Genomic DNA, 20110 nt, shown 5'->3' with positions numbered 1-20110 from the left:
AGCTGCGGGCGGGGCGGGGCAGCCCCAGAGGCCCTTATGAGGCCGCCCCGGCCGCAGTCCCAGGCCCCAGTATCCCCGGGGCCCCGAGTGGCACCGCTGCCCCGGCCGGGCCGTCCCCCACCTCCTTCCCCGGCAGACGCGTTTCCTACGGCGAAGCACACGTCACAGCGGAGGTGACGCGCGGGCGGTGTGACGCCGGCGCGAGGCGAGGTGATATAAAGGGTAGGCGGCGGCGGCCGGAAGCGAGCGGAGCCCAGCGGCGGGGCGGGCGGGGACGGGCGGCCGGGTTCGGCTCTGCCGGGCGCGGGGAGGAGCGGGGCGGCTGTCTCACCGCCGTCCCCGAGCCGGCCATGGATTTCCGCAATATTCTCATGATGGCCTCGGAGCAGCAGGGGCTGAACTCCGTGCCGGTGAGCTTGGGGGTGGCTGGGACTGGGGGCGGGTGCGGGGAGCGCGAAGCCGGGGCACGGTGGTGGTTACAGCCGTTGGCATGGTGGCGGTTACAGCCGTTGGGGTGGCGCCCCCTGCCTGCCCGCACTCTGGGGAAGCGCGGGGGCCGGTTCCTGGCGGCTCGGGGCCGGGCTGGGTCGTGCGGGGATCCCGCGTTCCTCTTGTGGGGAATCGAGGGTCTTGTTTGGGCCTCGGCCCCCACCCGGGAACCCGCCTGAGGGGCGCCGGTTTGCGGGCCTGGCCGGCACTGCCGGAACCGGCCGGACCGGGGCCGGGCCTGTCGTCTCGCCGGCTGGAGGTGCTCGCGTTTGGGGGCCGGAGGGGCGTCTGTGTGCAGGGGGGCCGAGCGGGGCTGCTGCTGTCAACAGGTCTCGGCGTGGAGCTGGGCCGGGGCTTGTGCCTTCGGGTCGCTGGAAATGCCGAGATCCCGAGACGGTGGTGCAGGAGAAGGCAGTGGCTGTGGTTAAAAGTCGGAAAAGCCCTTTTGTTTGCTCTGGAAACAGAAGCCTGCCACGTCTCAAATGTGGGTCAGAGACAAAGAATGACAAGTTTTGGATGAATGTGCTGTGTTGTCCAAACCTTTGTATCCATTGCTAAGGAATATATGTGTTACCTGACTATATGGAGATCGTTGGTGAGATACATTTGGTTCATTATGAATATTATTCTGAAGTCTGTATTTCAGCAGTTTGTATTTTAACTCCAGCTGTTATCAGTTTTACGTTGTTTCAGTGTGAAGTAACCCACTTAGCTGGTTGAATGAAGTCTGACAGTGGGAAGGGCCTGTGTGGCCTTTTAGTATGTTACAATACGGTGTTTCATTCCTTTGGCAGGACCCTGATTATAAACTGAGTGCTTATTTGGATTAAAAATATTTTCTTTTTGTTAGCCATCAGCTAGGAGAACACTGTTCTTGTCTGTTCTTTAACTGAGTGCCAGAGTTCTAGGTTTAGCTTGCTTAAAACAGTGTAAATGAGAGGGGTAGTTGTTTTTAGCATAAACTACTGGAAAAACACAAAAAGCGTACTCTTTAGTTCTGACACTGCTAAAATGGAGACATTTGAGGATTGAGAGTATCTCAGTCTCTCTATATAACTATTAAAACTTTGGTAATGCTCACTGATTTTGTGACCAGATAATAATATGGACCAACCATATGGCAGATATGTCTAATTCATCAGATTCTATTGTGTTTGGGAAAAAAAAAAAACCACTTATAAAATATAGTCTTTAATATGTAGCCTATTTAGTTTGTTTCTGACTCTACAGAGAAGTATGGTTTGGAAATATGAAAATATCAAATATATAAATACTTTAAGATATTTAAATTCGTGTAAATTTTCATTTGGTTGTTGTAGTTATTTTTACATTCTTAGTTTTCTAGTGCAGCTTTAATGTTATATACCACTATTTTGTGTCACAAATAGTTAGAAACCATGATGAATTGATGAAATATCTGCTGTGTTCTCTGTTGCAGGGGTGATGGTGGAGGGAGGCAATCCGACTAGTGCAGTGCATGAGGGTTTTGTTACTCTTTTTAGAAAAGGCAGGATTAGGATTTGCTTACCTGATTAACTCAGGGAGTGGGTGTACTATTCAATCCACAGCTGAAGCAGTTTGGTTTCCTGCCATTCCAACATGTTAGTGATGCAGCTTTTAACTGTAGAGTTAGCCTTAGTCTCTGAGCAAAAGTGGAGCTGCACTTGGTACTGCTTGAGGTTATCTGCAGCTGTTAGGCTTCAAAAGATGGCTTGTGGGGGTTTTCTGACCAATGGAACTCCACTAGATTAAAGCTAATACATGAAGTATGTGTTCACATACAAGAATATAGTTAAACAATTTTATTAAAAATACCATACAGACTAATTACTAACTTTAGTGATACGTAAAGTTAACAAGGTTCCAGAAAAGTTAGATCCTGCATTAATCAGCATATCCCCTGAATTTCCCTTTGAGAAGTTTAAAATAAGCTTTACAGTACACTAAACTAAGTATTCCACACCTATTGTAATGAAAAACAAAGTAATGTGCACAGTAGTGTATGTATCTCAAAAGCAGAAACTATAGAAAAACTCTAATTAAGAAATAATATTGTCTTGTACTGTAAAAGAGGGACCTGTGTAAAGTGGGTATTGCATCATTTCCTTGTGAAAACAGGCATGCTTGTTCATCTCTCTATGGAAATCCAGATTCAAAAGAAACACTGCAAAAATCAGCCTTTCAGTACCCTATTAGTTGCATCAGGTTTTGTTTCAAAATGAACCAGTACATATATGAGCTAGTGTATAAGCTACTAATGGTGTGTTGCTAATAATCTTTGTATCACTTGCTGAAGAGAGCCCGTTTTTCTCACATAATGTTCCACAGGGGCTTCGCTATTGTGTGTGTATATCTTGTTACATGCGTTCATGTTAACAGTTAATTAGATTTCCAGTGTGATCTCGCTTTGATTAAACATGATGCCAGTTATGAGATTTAATGTTTTCATTAAGATTTAAATACTTTTTATGTCACTCTTCTCTTTTTGGTGAAACTTGTATACTCTGTTATGGCACAAGTTTTATCTGACATAATGGATGTGGTGGAACACTTTGAGATGTTTGTATGGAAGATATTCTTAAAAGTATAAAACTGAATTGCAGTTAAAAAAAAACCACAATAAAAAACAAAGCAAACAAACAAAACACTGAAAGTAGTTGGAACCAAGTAATTATTTTATTTCACCTTGTTTCTGTTGTCATTCATAAATTATTAGAAATGATCTCATATAGCTTCCTACTCCTTTTAACTGAGGAGGAATCTTTAGTGCACAGAGTCTGATACAGAGTAGCATTTAACCACAAAGAGGTGACCCAAAACTGAAACAGCTTGTCATCCATGTCAGCACTTGCTGAAGTCTCATGCGAAGTCAGACCAATACATAGGGAGTATGAATCATTACAAAATAGCCGCTGGTAAAGCTGAGGTGTACAGGTAGTTACCAGTAATTGAGAAGTGAAACAGTAGCAAAATCCCAGAGTTTGTTCAGAGGACCCTGTTTGTGACATGAAATTGCAGGCTGCAAACTGTTTAATGTTTGCCCATAGGCAAGAGAAGTTGTGCAAGAGAAACATGGAGAATGGCTGTGAAGTGCAGATAGCCAGCAAAGAATCGGACTCCTGCTTGATCAGTGTGCATTATGAGGTTAAAACTTGTCTCAAAACAGGACCTAGAAATGCTTTATATTATGTGTCCACACCAGGAAGAACTGCATGATACTTGATGTAAAAAGTTGGCAAGGGGTGAGGAGGGCTTGTATTCTTGACTGAACTTGATTAATTAAGTTCCAGATGCTTGCAAACACTGACTACAATGTGTAAAACTTTGAGCTTTTCCTATTCCTGGCCTCTTTTGGCATAAACAAATGAGAATGGGGACCACAATACCACTACATAAAGGAAAGCACAAAGTATGCTTTAATTTTATTTTTTTTTCTACTGTATGAAACAACATTTAACAGAAGAAATTTCTTCATTTTTTCCAGCTAACTATCCAGCTTGGATGTTGTGACAGCAGTTGCAAAATCTTAAGAAAATTATTTTTGCATTTTTTAGAAGTAAAATGTGTGACCCTGTTAAATTGGTTGGAGGAGATGAGAACAGTATGAGCTGATAGTTAAAATGCTCTTATCACTAGAGCCTTTGTCTTGGTAGGAGTTGTTAGAACCTGAAGAGAATCAAATTTAAGCATGCTTGGTAACTACCATTTACCTTCTCCTGACTTGATATTGATAACAGCAGTTGAGAAAGACTTTCTTAGAAGACGTGCACATCATGCTATCTGCAGAGTGAGCTGCTGGTAAACCCAGCGTGGTGTCTGCACAGGGGACAGTGATAGGACTGTAACAGAGGCCTTTGCAGTACAAACATGGGATGATAGCAGAGGCCACGGGCAATTTACACAAATGACCACTTAACAATTTAGAAAGCTGCCTTTTGAGAGACTAGTATTAGGGTACTGTGAGAGGGGTGGCACAAGCAAGGTTGTATGTGTGGCTGGACTGGGTGAATGCAGTGTTAGTGATAGTATCAGAAAGTTATACCCTGAAAAATATTTGGTGGGAAAGAGGGATTTCTCGCTGGAGAAGGCTACATGTCTTGATGAATGGTAAGAAGAACAGGAAAAGTGTTGTAACTTATACAGGGGTCACAACTTGCTAGTGAAAAACAAGGAAACAAACCCTCAACCCGTGAGAACTCCTGCAAGTTGCCTGTACCAAATAGTAGAGTGGAATTGTCTTTACACTGCATGTGCAAGCCCATGGCAAAAATTATTAATTGCATGGGTGCTCTGCTTGAGAATCAGGTTTGGCAGAATTGATCACTCACATCTTGTATTGCTACCTGTGTAAATGTTGATCATTGTTAAAGGCAATACTACTTCTGTTGCTTGTGTCTGGGTCTAGTATTTGGTCTAAACCTTTTGGGGCTTTGTTTGGGTGCCACAAAGCTTACAACAACTTTATAAAATCTGGTTTACATCCAAGATTTGGCACTTAAATGGTGACATCAAGACAGCTGCAGCTGTATCAGGATCATGTGTCATGTTTTAAAGTCAATGATTTAAGAGCAAAGCCATAGTTGCAGATTACACAGTTGAAACTTGTGACCTGGAGCTTGCATGCTGACCGAAGCTGATTACTAGCCACTGGCTCTCTGCATTTAAGGAATGGATGTCGTCTTTATATAAGTATAAACTATACCTGATATATATCTTGCATGTCGGTATGCATGTGTGTGAGTATATAGGCGTATACAGCCTGATGGGTTTTTTATTAGCCATATTAATACCATTCTTTTTTAATTCATCTTTTTGTATTGAGGTATACTTTTCAGAGAAAAATCTGCTTCTTTGTCAGTCATGTAACTTTGTATGCTAGATAGCCCACTGAAACAGTTTATTCAGGCAATGAGTGGAGAACGTAAGATTTTGCACTGTAGTGGACTTTCTACCATATTCTTAAGGTACCATTGCTCAGATTCAGGGAGAGCTGCTTATTGACAAGGTTTGCAGAGATGAAGGTAAAAAAATAGGACACCTCAGGAGAAATACTACTCACCAGTAGGAAAAGACTTGTTATTTCTTAAGGGTGCACAGTTGAAGCAATGTACTTCCACAGCTCTTATTTCTTCCTCTGGGTGAAGCAGTGCCCACTGAGTATCTCAGCAGCATTCACTTAAAACTGTCGCTAGGTTCTACCAAAGAGATATAATGGTGTTTACAACTTGAGTAGCTCTGTGTTCTGGGAACAGCTTGACCTACTGTCTCCTGAAGGCTTAACGTTTCTGTTTCTCTGATTTAACCAACTTGGCAATAGCTATAAAAAGAAAAAAAGAATAGTGCAGCTGCTGCTTGGGTGATTTAAGTAGTGACATGACCCAGCTTTTGCCTGGTTTACCTGGAATGTGATGCATGTTCATTTGCAGTGTAAGTAAAACACTTTATCAATGCTTGTGGAACATGTGCATGGTTCAGTGCTTTTAAATAGACTAAACTTAAGCTGGTTATTTTACGCTATTTCTAAATGAAGGTGAACAAAACTTTTATCAACAATAGAAGTGATTTATAGTATAGAAAACAAATGTTCATTTATGAATAACTTAGCTGTGTTTTCAGTTGTTAGTCAATATCAAGAAATGCTACTGTTAGGAAGAATTTTACATGTTGAATTCTGCACAATTTGCCACATTACTGACAGTGAGAATATGGCATGTTTGTCAGGCTGCTTTACAAACCTGCTGCCTGATAGGACTGTTGGTTGTAGAACAGCAAAACAAAGACTGAAAACTGCTTCTCCATCACTTTAATTCTTTATAAGACTTCCTAGCAGGATAGCTCAATCTACATTTGTCCCTACTCTAGCAGTTTTGATAGGTGCTCCTTAGGCCTAAAACTCATAGAACCATTTAGGTTGGAAAAGACCTTAAGGTTGAGTCCAACCATATCCTGTTTTGAAAATGCTCTGTTTTGTCTGTTTTTAAAAACTGTGTAGAAGTTGAATAATTAAACCAGGTTTTGCCAAATTAGGTTACCAATTTGCAAAACATGACACATTTAACTTTTTGGGAGTAAGAGAATGGTTCCTAAGGTACTAACGTGCTTCAACCTTTTTCTGAAAGTATTTTCACTGATACTGTGTGGATTGCTTTGCTTCTCCATCTGTTCTAATTATGGAGCATGCTGGATCACTTTGGGCCACTGAAGTTCATGGCCTATATTTGAGCAAAAATTGAGAGTCAGTACTGCATCATGGTTCAGGTTTCCAGAAATACTTTTGGTGTAAACAACACAAAAGCTGGAGAGGGAAGGACTCAGCTTTCCACAACAGATGGGCCCAGTGCTAGCTATCATCTTATCCTTTAAACAGGCCAATCTATGATGATCGATTCTAATTATTTCCATTGTAATTATCAAAAATCATTCAGAGTTGGAGCTTCTCTAATTAGTAAGGATTTACAAAATCAGTTCTCAGGTTGTGGTGAACTCTCTTGGACAGAGGTGAATCTTGGTAAATGAGCTTGACTGTAGTAGGTCTTTAATGTGATGAGGCAACGTCAGGTTTTACTACTGCAATGTATGTGGATGGTGCATCTTTATAGTTTTGCTTTAGTAATTTCAGAAAATACTAAATGCAACTACAAATAGCTGGTTTTGTAGCTGCCCTTCCTGGAGCCCATTTTGGCTGCCTTTTAGAAATTAGTCTCTGAACTTTGCTTCTTAGTGCATGTATATACAAGATAATTTATAGGTTTGCAAGTTAGTAATTTAAGTATTACAAGGGTCTATGCATTTGCTGCTGATTCAATGAATTAGACATTAGACCAGAGGTTTCCATTGGGTGATATTGAAATCTATAGGGAGTTATGCTACTAGCTTTCCTGATTATTTCTTCTAAAACACTGGGATATAGGTATCTCTACTAGATTTTTGTTAAGTTTCATAAGGCTATATGAGGATAGGAATATATTTATGGGAGTACTGACTTGCATGGCTTTTTAAATTATTGATATTGTTTTTATGTTGAACTGTATTTCACAGCTCTTTCATTTGAACTTTCAGTGTGGAAGATCTTGGTTTAGGTTATAATCTATTTGGCTTACTACTGAAATGAAAACAAACAAACAAAAGAAAATAAAAAACTCAAACCTCAAATAGAGTTGGTTGTGGGTTTTTTGGGTGTTTATTTTAATTTTGTTTGAGTTTTTTTCCTAAATGTATTCGCCTTTCCATCTGCTTCTGAGTTTAACTGACTTCTATTGTATTTATCTTTGCAAGTGTCTCTGTCCTTCTCATTGCTTTGTTTATCTTCTCTAGTCTGTTTGTGTGAGGAAGATCAAAAAAGTCTTTGTTTCTTTCTGTTTTAGCATTCAAAAGCCCAATGTGATAATTGGTATGTCTGTGAAAGGTTATGTCTGAACAGGTATAGCATACTAGTGCAAGTGTTTGTTATACATCCCAGTATGAAAGGCACGTGGACTCTTAACATGTTGATTAAAATAATATTTATTGAAGATAACAGGTGAAGGAAAAAAGGTAATAGCACAGATAACCTTATATCTGTTCAGCTGCTGGAACCGTAAGTTGTACAGCACTGGACAGACATGCATGCGAGCTGTGCAAATCCTGCCTGTGATGAGGATCTCTGGCATTGTGGTCCATTATGTTTAGAGCTCTCTAATAGAGCTTTAAGATGTTATTTGAAGTAAACTGATCTAGTTGTCATTTCTACTGCCAACCAAAAGGATATGATATGAAAACATGCTGCTTCACTTCAACATAGAGCAAGACAGAATCATAGAATAGTTTCAGTTGGGAGGGGCCTTCAAAGGTCATCTAGTCCAACTGCCCTGCAATGGGCAGAGACACCTTCAACTGATCAGGTTGCTCAGAGCCCTGTCCAGCCTGGCCTTGAATGTCTCCAGGGATGGGATATCTACCACCTCTCTGGGCAACCTCTTCCAGTGTTTCACCACCCTCATTGTAAGACCTTTCTTCTTTATATCTAGTCTGAATCTCCTGTCTTTTTAGTTTAAGTCCATTACCCCTTGGAAGAAACATAAAAGGGAAAATTGGATTAGCATTGAGCTAGAATGATTCACACAGAGGCTAGAGATGCAAAGAGCAAGGAGGACCCTCCTGTTGAGTCACAAGATTCAGAGTGGACCCCCCTTGCTTTCTAAACTCTTTTTGGAGCCTAGGTGTGGCTGGATCCAAACTTAGTGTTGAACTTGTTCAATGGTTTGTGCCTAATGGAATTATCCATATGATGTATGTAATAATATTGAGTAGCTACATGGATTAGTAATTTTTCATTATATTAATTCAGCATGCTATCAGTCTCTTACTGAGGATCTGTTACAGGTAAGAGGTCTCTCTACCTTGGGTAAGGAAGGATCTTTTAGTCTCAGGTCATGAATCTCTAACCTTGAGAAGTGTTCCTGCTCAAAGGGAGTCTTCTGGTGTGCAGTCCAGCTGCAATTTGGAGAGAGCTCAAACTGGGCCCCTCCTGTTGGTAATATGTATAGGGTGAAGTAGTTGGCTGCTAGTCAGTAGTATAGACAAGATAGATGTTTTCCTTTTAGCTCTGGTGTCTTGTTCTGTACTTTGATTATCTTACACTTTTGGGTTTCAAACCCACCTTTCAAAGTATCTTTCAAGGCATTTTGTCTCTTGTATGTAAGGCAGGGGCCTTCTAGCTCACAAGTTCACTGCAAGGGCATGAGGCCTGTTGCTTCTTAGTCAGGCTGAACCGAAGTATGGCTAGGACTCAAGTGTATCTGTCACAAGTCTTGGTGTCAGTGGGAGTTCATTTTTAGTTTATTCTCAACTGTCTCTATGCTTAAAGTCAATTACATAGCTGTTACATAACTCAGTTTCAAGAACTGATAGATTTTTTTCATTTCTTAACTTTTCTGACATACTTTTTCTTCTTTGCAGAAAAGGTACAGTTTGGCTGTTGGTCCTCCCAAAAAGGTTCCAAAAGTCAAGGGTGTAGAGTCTGCAGCAGTGCAAGCATTTCTCAGACGGCAAGAGGAAGAAAAAAGAAAAAAAGGTAACAGTTCTTAATATTTCCTGGAGGAGGCTTTCATTGACTCTTTTAGACTTTGTCATCTTATTCAAAGCTCTTGCAAATACAGATATGCATGTGTTTCAGGAATTTTTGCACATAACTTATGCTGAGGCAAAGCCAGGACCAAGTAAGGACTAGGGATGTTTGCATGCTTTCCCAAGGAGTTAAACATTTATCAGCTACACTAGTGTTTACTGTTGGAGATTTAGAAGTAATTAAGATGAAGAGAGATTGCATGAAAACATCTGGACTTTTGGTAGCTTAACTTCGAAAAGCTTCGTCTGTGTGGAAATAATTGTAAGAATTGCTGTTGTTGTGTCTTAATCTATTGTATCAATTGAGTCTGAATTTTAAATTTTCATGGCAGAGGCTTTGTTTGAGTCACAGTTTTTCCACTGTATTAATATTTCCTCTAAATGGTTTATAGAATAAATTAATACTGTGTTGCTTATGATGTCAGTGTTTTGTTAAAGATAAACAAGTCTGACGGACTGCATGGCCCAGGATATTCCTCTTCTCATGCACCAGTCATGAGCCTGTTCTTTATCCTTCCTGCCAGGTCCAGCCTGAAGCAAGACTGAACATGAATTCCACATAAGCATGCATGCACTCACCCTCTGGACAGTCACAGCTCTTGACAATAGAATAACACAGGCAGGGGATGGTACCTTTACAGACACCTGCAGCACAAGTAGCCCCACCTGTTTTCTAGGAATTCATGCATTTCCTGAGTCTTTCTGATATTTGGCTCCCACTCCCATGGTGTCTCCAGTTTCTGGTAGTCAGACTTCTCATCCACTTCACCAGCTCATTCAGCCTGAACTTTGTCAGTAGATCACACGCACACTCAAGATGGAAAGTATACTTATACAGAAAACAGCTAAAACCAGTTCAGTAAGAATATAGAACAGACTGTGGAGATAAGGCACAGGGTCCTACCAGACTAATGTAGTGACCAGCAACTTGCTTATCTGTGGCTGGTGCTTCTGTCTCTTCCCTACACTCCTCTATGTACACACTCAGACTGTTTTCCAATTCTTATCCCCGCAATACTCTTTGATTCCCTCCCTTTTCTCATCTTCTGTTGAATAGTTGATACTAAATTCTGTACAGTCATAAAATTTTCTTTCTCAGTCTCAGAACTCTTTACCCATAGATCCCATAAATCCTGTACCTTCTCACACAGTAATTCTCCTTAGTTTGCTTAGCTTTCTGGACAGCTGCTTTTGTTGAGTCACCTTAGTGGGTTTTGCAATAGCAGCATCTTACTTAATTGTTTGCCTTTGTTGGAGTAGCTGATTCAGATGGGTTAGCTTGCCCTTTTGGCAGATCTCTGATCACTTGCTGCTCTAATTTGAATAGCTCTTAGACAGATCCTTAAACTACTGTCCTAAATGGTTTATCAGTTTGGAAGAAACTGAAATAAAAAGTAGAGCTTTTGCATAACTGTCTCCTGGTTTTCTTTTGCAGCACTGGAAGAAAGAAGAAAGAAAGAGGAACTCTTGGCTAAACGTATTGAATTGAAACATGACAGAAAGGCAAGAGCTATGGCCTCACGAACAAAAGATAATTTTTATGGCTATAATGGCATTCCTGTTGAAGAGAAGCCTAAAAAGAGGAGGACTTGTGAGAATGTTGCTCAGGCTCCAGAGACTGAATATGCAACAGAAGATGAAACTGAGCAACTAGAGTACAGTCAGACTGAATCTGAGCATGAGCAAGAAGAATATGAAGAGAAACCATCCAAAGTTGCAGTGAAACCAAAGGCGCCTCCCAGAAGTGCACCACCACCTCTGAACTTTGCAGAACTCTTAAAGCTTGCTGAAAAAAAACAGTATGAACCAGTGGAAATAAAAGTAGTGAAAAAGGTAGAAGAGAGACCCAGGACAGCAGAAGAATTGAGAGAGAGGGAGTATTTGGTACGCAAAAACAGAAGAGGAGACATGCATAAGAAAAGTGAGAAGGAGATTAAGAATACAGGGATATCCAGTTCTTCAAAAAAAGTGAATTATCAGAAAGAATCTGTAAATGCAAAACTTAACAAAAGCTCAGCAGATAAATATTCCACACCAAAAGGCAGTTTGTCTTCCGTGAGTGGTACTGATAAGAAATCCAAAGAACCAGCATTGACTGAAAAACACTCACGGTCATTATCTTCCTCCAGATTTGATCAAATGGAAAAAACATCAAAAACTAGCTCCTTAAAAAGCTCTACTGGTAGCAGTCATAATAAATTGCCTCTCAATGGTATTGGAAAGTCTGGCTCAAGCTCTCATGTGCCACTCTCAAAACCAGTGGCCAATGGGGCTCAGAGGTTGCCATCTGCTAAAGAGTCCAGCCTAAAGAAATCTGCCCATACAAAATCAGGAAATGCTGCAGCCCTTCAGCATGGCGTCAGCTCCAATGCAAAACGATCAGGAAGCAGTTTAGGAAAAGGAGGACCAGGGCATCCAGGTGGTGGTTCAAGTGCAGGACCTGGGCAATCAAGCAGCAATTCTGGAGTGGGACCGGGAAGGCCAGGAAGCAGTTTAAGGCCAGGACCTGAGCGACTGGGCAGCAGTTCAGCTGCAGGGCCTGGAAGACCAGGCAGCAGCTCAAGTCCACGACCTGGGCGACTGGGCATGGGACCTGGAAGGCCAGTTGGTGGCTCAAGCACAGGACCTGGGCGACCAGGTAGCAGTTCAAGCACGGGACTTGGGCGACCAGGCAGCAGCTTGGGCACAGGACCAGGAAGGCCAGGCGTCAGCACAAACACAGGACCTGGACGACCAGGCAGCAGCACGGGTACAGGACCAGGAAGGCCAGGAGTCAGTCCAAGCAGTGGACCTGGGCGACCAGGCAGCAGCTTAGGCACAGGACCAGGAAGGCCAGGACTCAGTCCAAGCACAGGAGCCAAACGACCAGGCAGCAGTTTGGGAACAGGACCAGGAAGGCCGGGCGTTGGCCCAAGCACAGGACCTGGGAGACCAGGCAGTGGCTTGGGTATAGCTGTAAAACCCAAGTGTACTGTTGTATCAGAAACCATTTCTTCTAAAAACCTAGTCACAAGACCTAGCAATGGACAGATAAATGGAATGCGGTCTCTTCAAGGGCATAGACCTGTGCTTCATCCACAAGGTATGAAGTTCTAGAGAAAGTATTTTCTTCACTTAGTTATTTGGTTTATATTTTTATGTATGTCTGAGTTGCAGTCACTGAGGGTCTTTGACCATTATAGATGCAATTAGGAAGTCTTGAACAAAATACCATCATTGCCTTTTAAAGAGTACATTTAACAGCAGAATGTGTGGCGTTTTTTTTTTTTACTGCTTTACAACTCTGTTTTCATATGCTCATATTCCTTGAAATACAGGCCTGGGGGGTGAAGTATTACATAAAAGAAAACTAAGCAGCCTGTGATGATGTTGGTATATGAATGCTGTTAGAAGGAAAGTGATTGAAGGATTCACTTCCTGCATTGTTTAATTATGCTTAGTCGTTAAAGTTTCATAGTGTCTTAAATAACAGATGCTTAAAGTGGTATATGACAATTAACCACACAGCAAATCTGTGACTCCTATTTTAGTGTTTTGGCAAATTCACCTTATCCGTAAGCAGGCAGTTTCTGATCAGAAACAAACAGCATGGACTCCAGCAAATAAGTGCCCAGAAAACAGTGAACATTGACTTCACTCTGATAGTTTCCTCAAGATGTGGTTGGTGATAATGATGTGTAATATTCTAAAGCACAAGTTAGAGGATGTATTTCCTTTTACTGAGTTTCTGAGAATTGCTAGTTAACTTGAGGCAAAAGTTTTCCACTTTGAAGCCCAGAGCTGTAAACTGGCTGTGCCCAAGATTTAGCAAGGAGAAATACTGTTAAATTAGTCTTATATTAAAGTTGTTGGTTTTTGTTTTTTTTTCACTCACCTGTCTTTTAGGTCTTGGAAGACCACCTATTAGTTACAAGAGACAAATAGAAGATGATGATGATGAATATGACTCTGAAATGGATGACTTCATTGAAGATGAAGGGGAATCCCAAGAAGAAATATCAAAACACATTCGGGAAATATTTGGCTATGACCGGAAAAGGTAAGAAAAATGTCAATTTAAAAAAAATTGCAGAGCAAGCAGCAAAATTTATAGTTCAACAAATAAGAATGGTTTAGAAATAGAGGAAGTGCTGACAGCCAAAAAAGGTTTTGCATTGCAGAAATTTAACAGGCATTAGAGCTGCTTCTGTGCAGAAGAGACCTTGAATTTTCACACTGCCTGCTGTACTCTTCTGGTGAGCTATAAAATTTGATGCAAAGGACAGCTGGAAAACAACACAGCTTCTTAAATGTATCACTTGTATAATTCACAGCAACTATTTCATGTTATTGGATGTTACAGTGCTTTCTATAGCAGTCTGCAGTATTTCAGAATTTATCAAGCAAAGCTGCCTGATTATGAACTGCTAAATGCAATACTGTTAGCTGTTCTGTAACAGGATCTAACTTGATATGCCTAGAAAATGCTGGACAATGAAGGTACTTATTTAAATACTTCCCTCTGACAATATTGTATATAAGAAAGCAAGCATTTTAATGGCTTGTAACTTAGATTCTTTCAAAACATTATAATCTGGGTATGACAAGGAATAATTTCTAAGAAGGGATGTGAATTCATAACTGTACATGATAATTTTTTTAGTGTACTAAAATATAGTATTTCATTTCCAGATACAAAGATGAAAGTGATTATGCCTTACGTTACATGGAGAGCAGCTGGAGAGAGCAACAGAAAGAAGAAGCTAGGAGGTATGAAACTCAGAAAGTGGGAAGTTTGTTATTGCCCAAGTCATGGGGCTAAGTTAGAGTGGGTATTTGCTGCTTTTTATAGCAGAGGTAAATAAGCATTACTTTTTTTTGTAAGAAAGCTTAGGTAACGGTGAAACTAAGCCAAGAAGTGATGGGTACCATAAATAAGTCTTGTATGTTCATTCTTGTGCATCACAAACTTTGCTGGGGGTGAGGGGAACCAACTTCAATTTGACACAAACATTACATTATTCTGGTAGTTAGAGGCCTGGAAGGAGATTTTTATTGTTCTTTATCTATATACCTGTGTTTGTATATATTTCTATGTATGTATATCAAGTACTCTGACAAACTTTTATAATTGATTTCAAATATGAAGAATATATTTTCATGTTGGTTTGACCATTGGTTTCAACCTCTAGACCTGCACAATTCTTATGCTGCTGTTATAAAACCAGGTGTTCACAAACTGACTTTCTTGTTTTTTAATGGCTGGTGGAACAAGCTTTGTGAAAGTTAAGATGCTTTTATAGCTTATGGAAAATATTAGAGTATACAGAGTTACCAGATTTTTTGTTCTGCTGAAATTTTTGTTGTTATTCAGAAGGTGCCTTGAGCATTGGAAACTTGTACCTTTTTGAAGTTGTAGTCAGTGTCCTTATTCTTCCTTTCTCCTGGGGAATAGCTGCAACTCATGCAAAGCTATACTCTGTTAAATGGAGTTAGAAGAAACTACTGGAGTTTTATAATTAAATTGTTATTGACTGAATTATCTGAAGACTTAGTGTGAGGTTTTGAAGAGTTGGATACCAGACTAACTTTTAACTATACGTGCTAGCATAAAGGGAAATAAGAAACTTGAGTAAAACTGAGTTTAACTGTTTTCAATGCTCAGCTACTTTTCACTGAGTTTTCAGTTAAAAGCATTGTGACCCTTGAAATGAGGAACTTTTTCTAACCAGGCAAGTCTACTAAAATTATAGTATTAAGTTCTAAGTTGAAGTGAAAAATTATACTTCCAGCCAGAGTTTTACCACATAGATCCTTGATGTGTTTGTTTCTATTCTTAATTTGAATGACTGCAGTTTCCTGCATTCAAGATGACTTTGCTATGCTTGTTTAAGCATAAAGTCCATTTTTAGAACCTGTACTGGAGCAGTTTGGCCTGAACAGTTGAATCCTCATTGTCAAATGGCTGAACCTTTTGCATCAAGGTGTGTTCTGCGCTGCCTTGTGTGAGCCATGGATGTACCAATCCACTTGGCAGGGCTGCAAATGAGGCAGTAGCTGATCACAAAATGGTCACTTTGCTACACCCATTCCTAATATCAAACCAGCAAGACTTAAGTATAATTTTCAATATCCTGATTTCTACAAAGCTGCAGAAATCATGCAGGGGCATGGCTGGAACATGCAGTGTGAGTAGAGTCTCTTCCAAGAGCCTGTTCACCAGAGCCAGGGCAGGTGGATGGACTGAGCATGGAGCAGTGTTGTGCTTGTAGCTGCCTGAATGGTGCCTCAAGCCTGGAAGTTGCAATAATATCTTCTACTTCTCTACTGTTTGACACATACATTCTCTCCATTGCTGTTGTAAAAGCTTTAGGGTGGTTCTCAGAGAAGTTGAGTCAGTCCTGTTATGATTTGTATGTAAGATTTACATTGGCAAGAACTGATGGATGTGTTTTGGTAGCTGCTTTTCAGAAAAAATGAACTTCCTATTAAAATTGGGGGTTTTCTCAGTCTTGATATTTTTTTACCAAACTTTTAATTATTTTTACCTAAAAACATTTCATTCTAATAGAATGATAAAAACTTGATTTATTTTCTTAAGGCTGGATTCTTGCTATAATTAAATCAGTTCAATTGTGAATTTTCTTTAAAGTTTTTGCTCAAATCAGCTGTAACTTTAGGATTGCTTTTCTTGGGGGAGGGCTAGAAATAAAATTTCATGTTTGAATAGCAGTGTTTAAAGGATTTCATCTTATTTGACAGCTTGAGACTTGGTGTTCAGGAGGACTTAGAAGAAATGAGACGGGAAGAAGAAGAATTAAAACGCAAGAGACAGTCTAAGAAGCTGAGGACCCGTTAACTGACTTACAGTGTTGACTTTATTCATGTTTCTGCTACCTTCTGTCTCCATACATCTCTTATTCTACTTCAGTTCCATTTGCTTGTTAGAAGGCGAAAGAATATTTAAAGGGATTAAAGTACTGAAAAGCAAGGCTTTAGTTTGACCTAAATAAGATATTTATTTTTAATACTCACCAGGGTTGGTTTTTTATGAAGAAATTAATGCACTAATGCATATTATTAAGTGGAATAAAATTAATAGAAGTTTCCATTGATTGAACCGGTTCAAGATGCCAGCAGAAATATTGACTAGCTATGCACTGACTTGGAGTGGTGTGGGCCCATATACCAGTAAAATAATTTTGCATCCACTTGAAAGGAAGAGCATTCTTGTTCCATGATGTTTCTTGAGACTGAGAAATTACTTTATCCTATTCTGTCTCCCAAGTTGAGCCTCAAAGTATTGAAATGTCATCTTTTCTACAGAAGCAGCTTGGGTATGAATTCAGCCATTGCTACAGATGTTCAAAGCAGTATGGTGCTGCATATTTTATGATTTGAGGACACAAAAATAATTAGAATCTCTTTATTACTAAACATAAAGGTGCATATCATGTGCTAATTGTACAGTTATGGGCATGGCCAAAAGATTGTTTGGCTTTTGCTGTGTCTGGAATTCCAATGCCAGTCTAATTCAGTATGATAAATACATGCCCTGAAAATAGGAATTTCTAGTGTTTGTGTGTAACTTGTGCTTTTGGGCTCAAGTGTATGCTCGGGGATTCTCCTGCCCTGTAAATCCTCATATTTGTTTAACAGCTGTTGCTGCTTCTACAAATTGTGTATGATGCACATGTTTTTTCTTGCATTAAACATCTGATGGGTTAAATGATTTAAAATGTGAAGAAGTCATTTATCTAATTAGGTTTACTATTTAGAAATCACATTGGAATTAAGTTTTGTTTGAATGTATTTGCAGCTTTTCAATATTAACTTCATGTTAACTAGCTAATACGTGTGACTAATTTCATCATACCAAAAATGTCAAATGTTACGTATAGCAGGACAGCTAGTTCAGTTACTTACTTTAATGCCCATATTTGCACATAATTTCTAACTATGCACTTAAAGACTGTTTCTTTTAGTAACTGAATTTGTTTACAACCAGTACAGGGCTCATGTAAGTCTACAGAGGTTGTAGTGAGTCTGAAGCTCAAATCTGGTGTTGCATCTATTTTGATTTCCCCAGGTTGCCCTTCAGAGCTCACCAGCTCCTCAGCTCTGCCTCAAGCTCTAGCACTCCATTGATAGTACCTGTGGCTTCAGCTGCTGAGACTGTTATATTTTAGTGCTACAAGTACTTGGAAAAGTACCAAAAGGGCTTTGGGTGTTTAGATGTGGAAAAATGTAAAGGAATAAAAAGGAAAAATGACAAAAGGAAAAATTACCTTGCAGAAAAATGACCAAGGAGCCTTTCCTATCAGGGGGCTATTCTTAACTGTGCTGCTTCTAGAAAGCAATTCAGATAGCAACAATCTTGGAAGCTGCTCAACTTTAAGCATCTGACTCTTAATGTAAGAAAAAACAGATTTGCCTTTTTAGGGTGTTTTCTGTCAATGGTGTAGCATTTCACTGCCTCAGTAAAACACTGACATGAGTAAGCTATCAGGATATAAACTAATTCAGTATTAGCTGACAGGGAGCCCAGATGAAGATGCCATTGTTGCTCCTCTGTATTTTTAACCTTCTATATTAACAAACTGTTTCTCAGTGTGTGCACTTGGGACTGTGCAAGATAGTGTAACCTCACTGCTTGTCTAGAAATGTGTTGTATTCACTCTGCCTCATTGGGACCATCTACAAATTTCTGTTGTAGTTCCTAGAATTGTCTATTCAAGACAATGAGCAGTGGGACCATGGTCAAGTTACTGGTTTGGGTGGGGTTTTTTTGTTGTAGTTTTCTTTTTTCTTTTTACTTTTGAATTCATTTTAGTTGGAAAAAGGCTCTAGGTCTGTCAGCCCTGACAGCTATATCAGCTGTGAGCAACTTCCCACCTGGTGGTGAAAAATGTCTTTTGTGAAGCAAGATAAATACATTCATTCAAAATTGGTTCAATTGCTAATTAAATCTGCATTTCAGATAAATCTAGGTTAGATAAAACCTAATTATTTAACCATGAAAGATCAGTTAAAGTTCTTAATCTGTAAAGCACATCGTCATTTGTATTTCAGATGGTGACTGGAATGTACTCTGCTAGCCTCCGTAAGACACTGGAACTGTTTCTTCACACAGTGATCAGGACTTAAATTTTGTCTTTCGTATGAGAAGTTATTCAAGAACACACTTGTAAATTTACAGTCAAGAAGTACTTTCTCATAATTGACATGGGATGCTAATGGCTTTCAAATTTTGTACAAATGTTTGGGTTTTAATGTGTTTGCTGTGTATTTGTAAATCAGCTAGGAAGGAACTGATTTTTAAATTCCTGACCCTGTATCCAAAAACATGTGTACTGCTTGCCAGATGAATAGGATTAATCTAATTGAGAGGATTTCAGTACTTGTCCAAAGTGCATCTGAATTTGAGGTTAAGAAAAACTGGAAGAATGCTTATATTGGTTTATGAGGACCTGCTGTTAAGCTAATGAGTTAACTGTATTTAATGAAATTCTGGTTTGGTTTTTAGATTTTTAATTCACTGTTTGACAATGTGCCTTTTTTACTAAATTGTGTCAAAAAATAATGAATGTAGAAGTATAAAAAGGTTGGTTGGTTTCTGCTATCTCAGATTCTATATCCTTAAACTTGATAGTGTGAAATTACATACTTTTCCTAAAACCTTTCCAGGTCTGGCTTTGATTGCACAATTACAGTAGCTACTTCTTTACTGCTAATGCTAAATCAGATGAAGGGCACTTTCTATTGATGACTACTTTTTGAAAACATCTTGTATTTACTCTTGAGCTGTATTTCACTTTACAGCAATGTCTTCTGGAGGCCAGGGTTTTGCATATCACAGGAAGCCTTAGTGTGCAACTCTGTGCTGTGCTTTAAAATAAAAATCTTTCAAGAAGTATATGAGATCTCTATGGAAATCTGGATTTATTTTTGTGTAAAGCCCAAAATATTGTCCAGGAAAACTAATTTTCTATTTTTTTTGCATTTTGTAACATAATCTAGTAGCTGCATATTTCTAGATAAAGCATATTTCGGGAGACCAAAACATGTCCGAAAGAAAATAAATATATGGAGAGCCTGGTGTTTAAATTGTGATGAATGTACTTCTATTTATTTTGGTGAGTGGGTGTGATGCAATATTAAAGTTTTAGTGTGTAAATAAGAGTGCTTCTAGTTTTAGCTGATTTTTTTTTTCTTTGGGGATATCATTTGTGCACAGTGTCTTTTTACACAATGTGACAAATCAGGTTAAAAACTCATACATAGCTTAATTGTCTTCTGGTGCTGTCAAGAGAGTGTATACTTTTGCACACACCAAATGCATATAAGTTTTGCAGAATATGTATACAATAAATTACAGGCATTAAACATTTTACTGCTATTTCTCATTGGTTTACTTTATGGGAGATTTTTTTTCAGAACTCTTTTCTGCTGGTTTCCTCTGAGCTGTCACAACAGTGTTGGGCCGAATGTTCTGCAACAATTGTTCTCTTGTTGAAAAGCAGCCAGCAAGAATTAT

General features: G+C 39.5%; 1 protein-coding gene across 1 annotated transcript; it reads left to right on the top strand.

The window, feature by feature from the left end:
• Positions 1-255: 255 nt before the first annotated feature.
• SPTY2D1 (SPT2 chromatin protein domain containing 1) lies at positions 256-19966 on the top strand. The gene is made up of 6 exons (XM_065838066.2): positions 256-410; positions 9427-9541; positions 11030-12676; positions 13480-13633; positions 14266-14343; positions 16336-19966. The coding sequence occupies exons 1-6, from the start codon at positions 351-353 to the stop codon at positions 16430-16432; spliced, it is 2151 nt and encodes a 716-aa protein (XP_065694138.1). The 5' UTR covers positions 256-350; the 3' UTR covers positions 16433-19966.
• Positions 19967-20110: the final 144 nt, after the last annotated feature.

The sequence above is a fragment of the Patagioenas fasciata genome, chromosome 5 (assembly GCF_037038585.1).
Source record: "Patagioenas fasciata isolate bPatFas1 chromosome 5, bPatFas1.hap1, whole genome shotgun sequence".
NCBI classification, from domain to species: Eukaryota; Metazoa; Chordata; class Aves; order Columbiformes; family Columbidae; genus Patagioenas; species Patagioenas fasciata.
The sequence above is the reverse complement of the archived record's forward strand: the minus strand, read 5'-3'. Positions and strand labels throughout refer to the sequence as shown.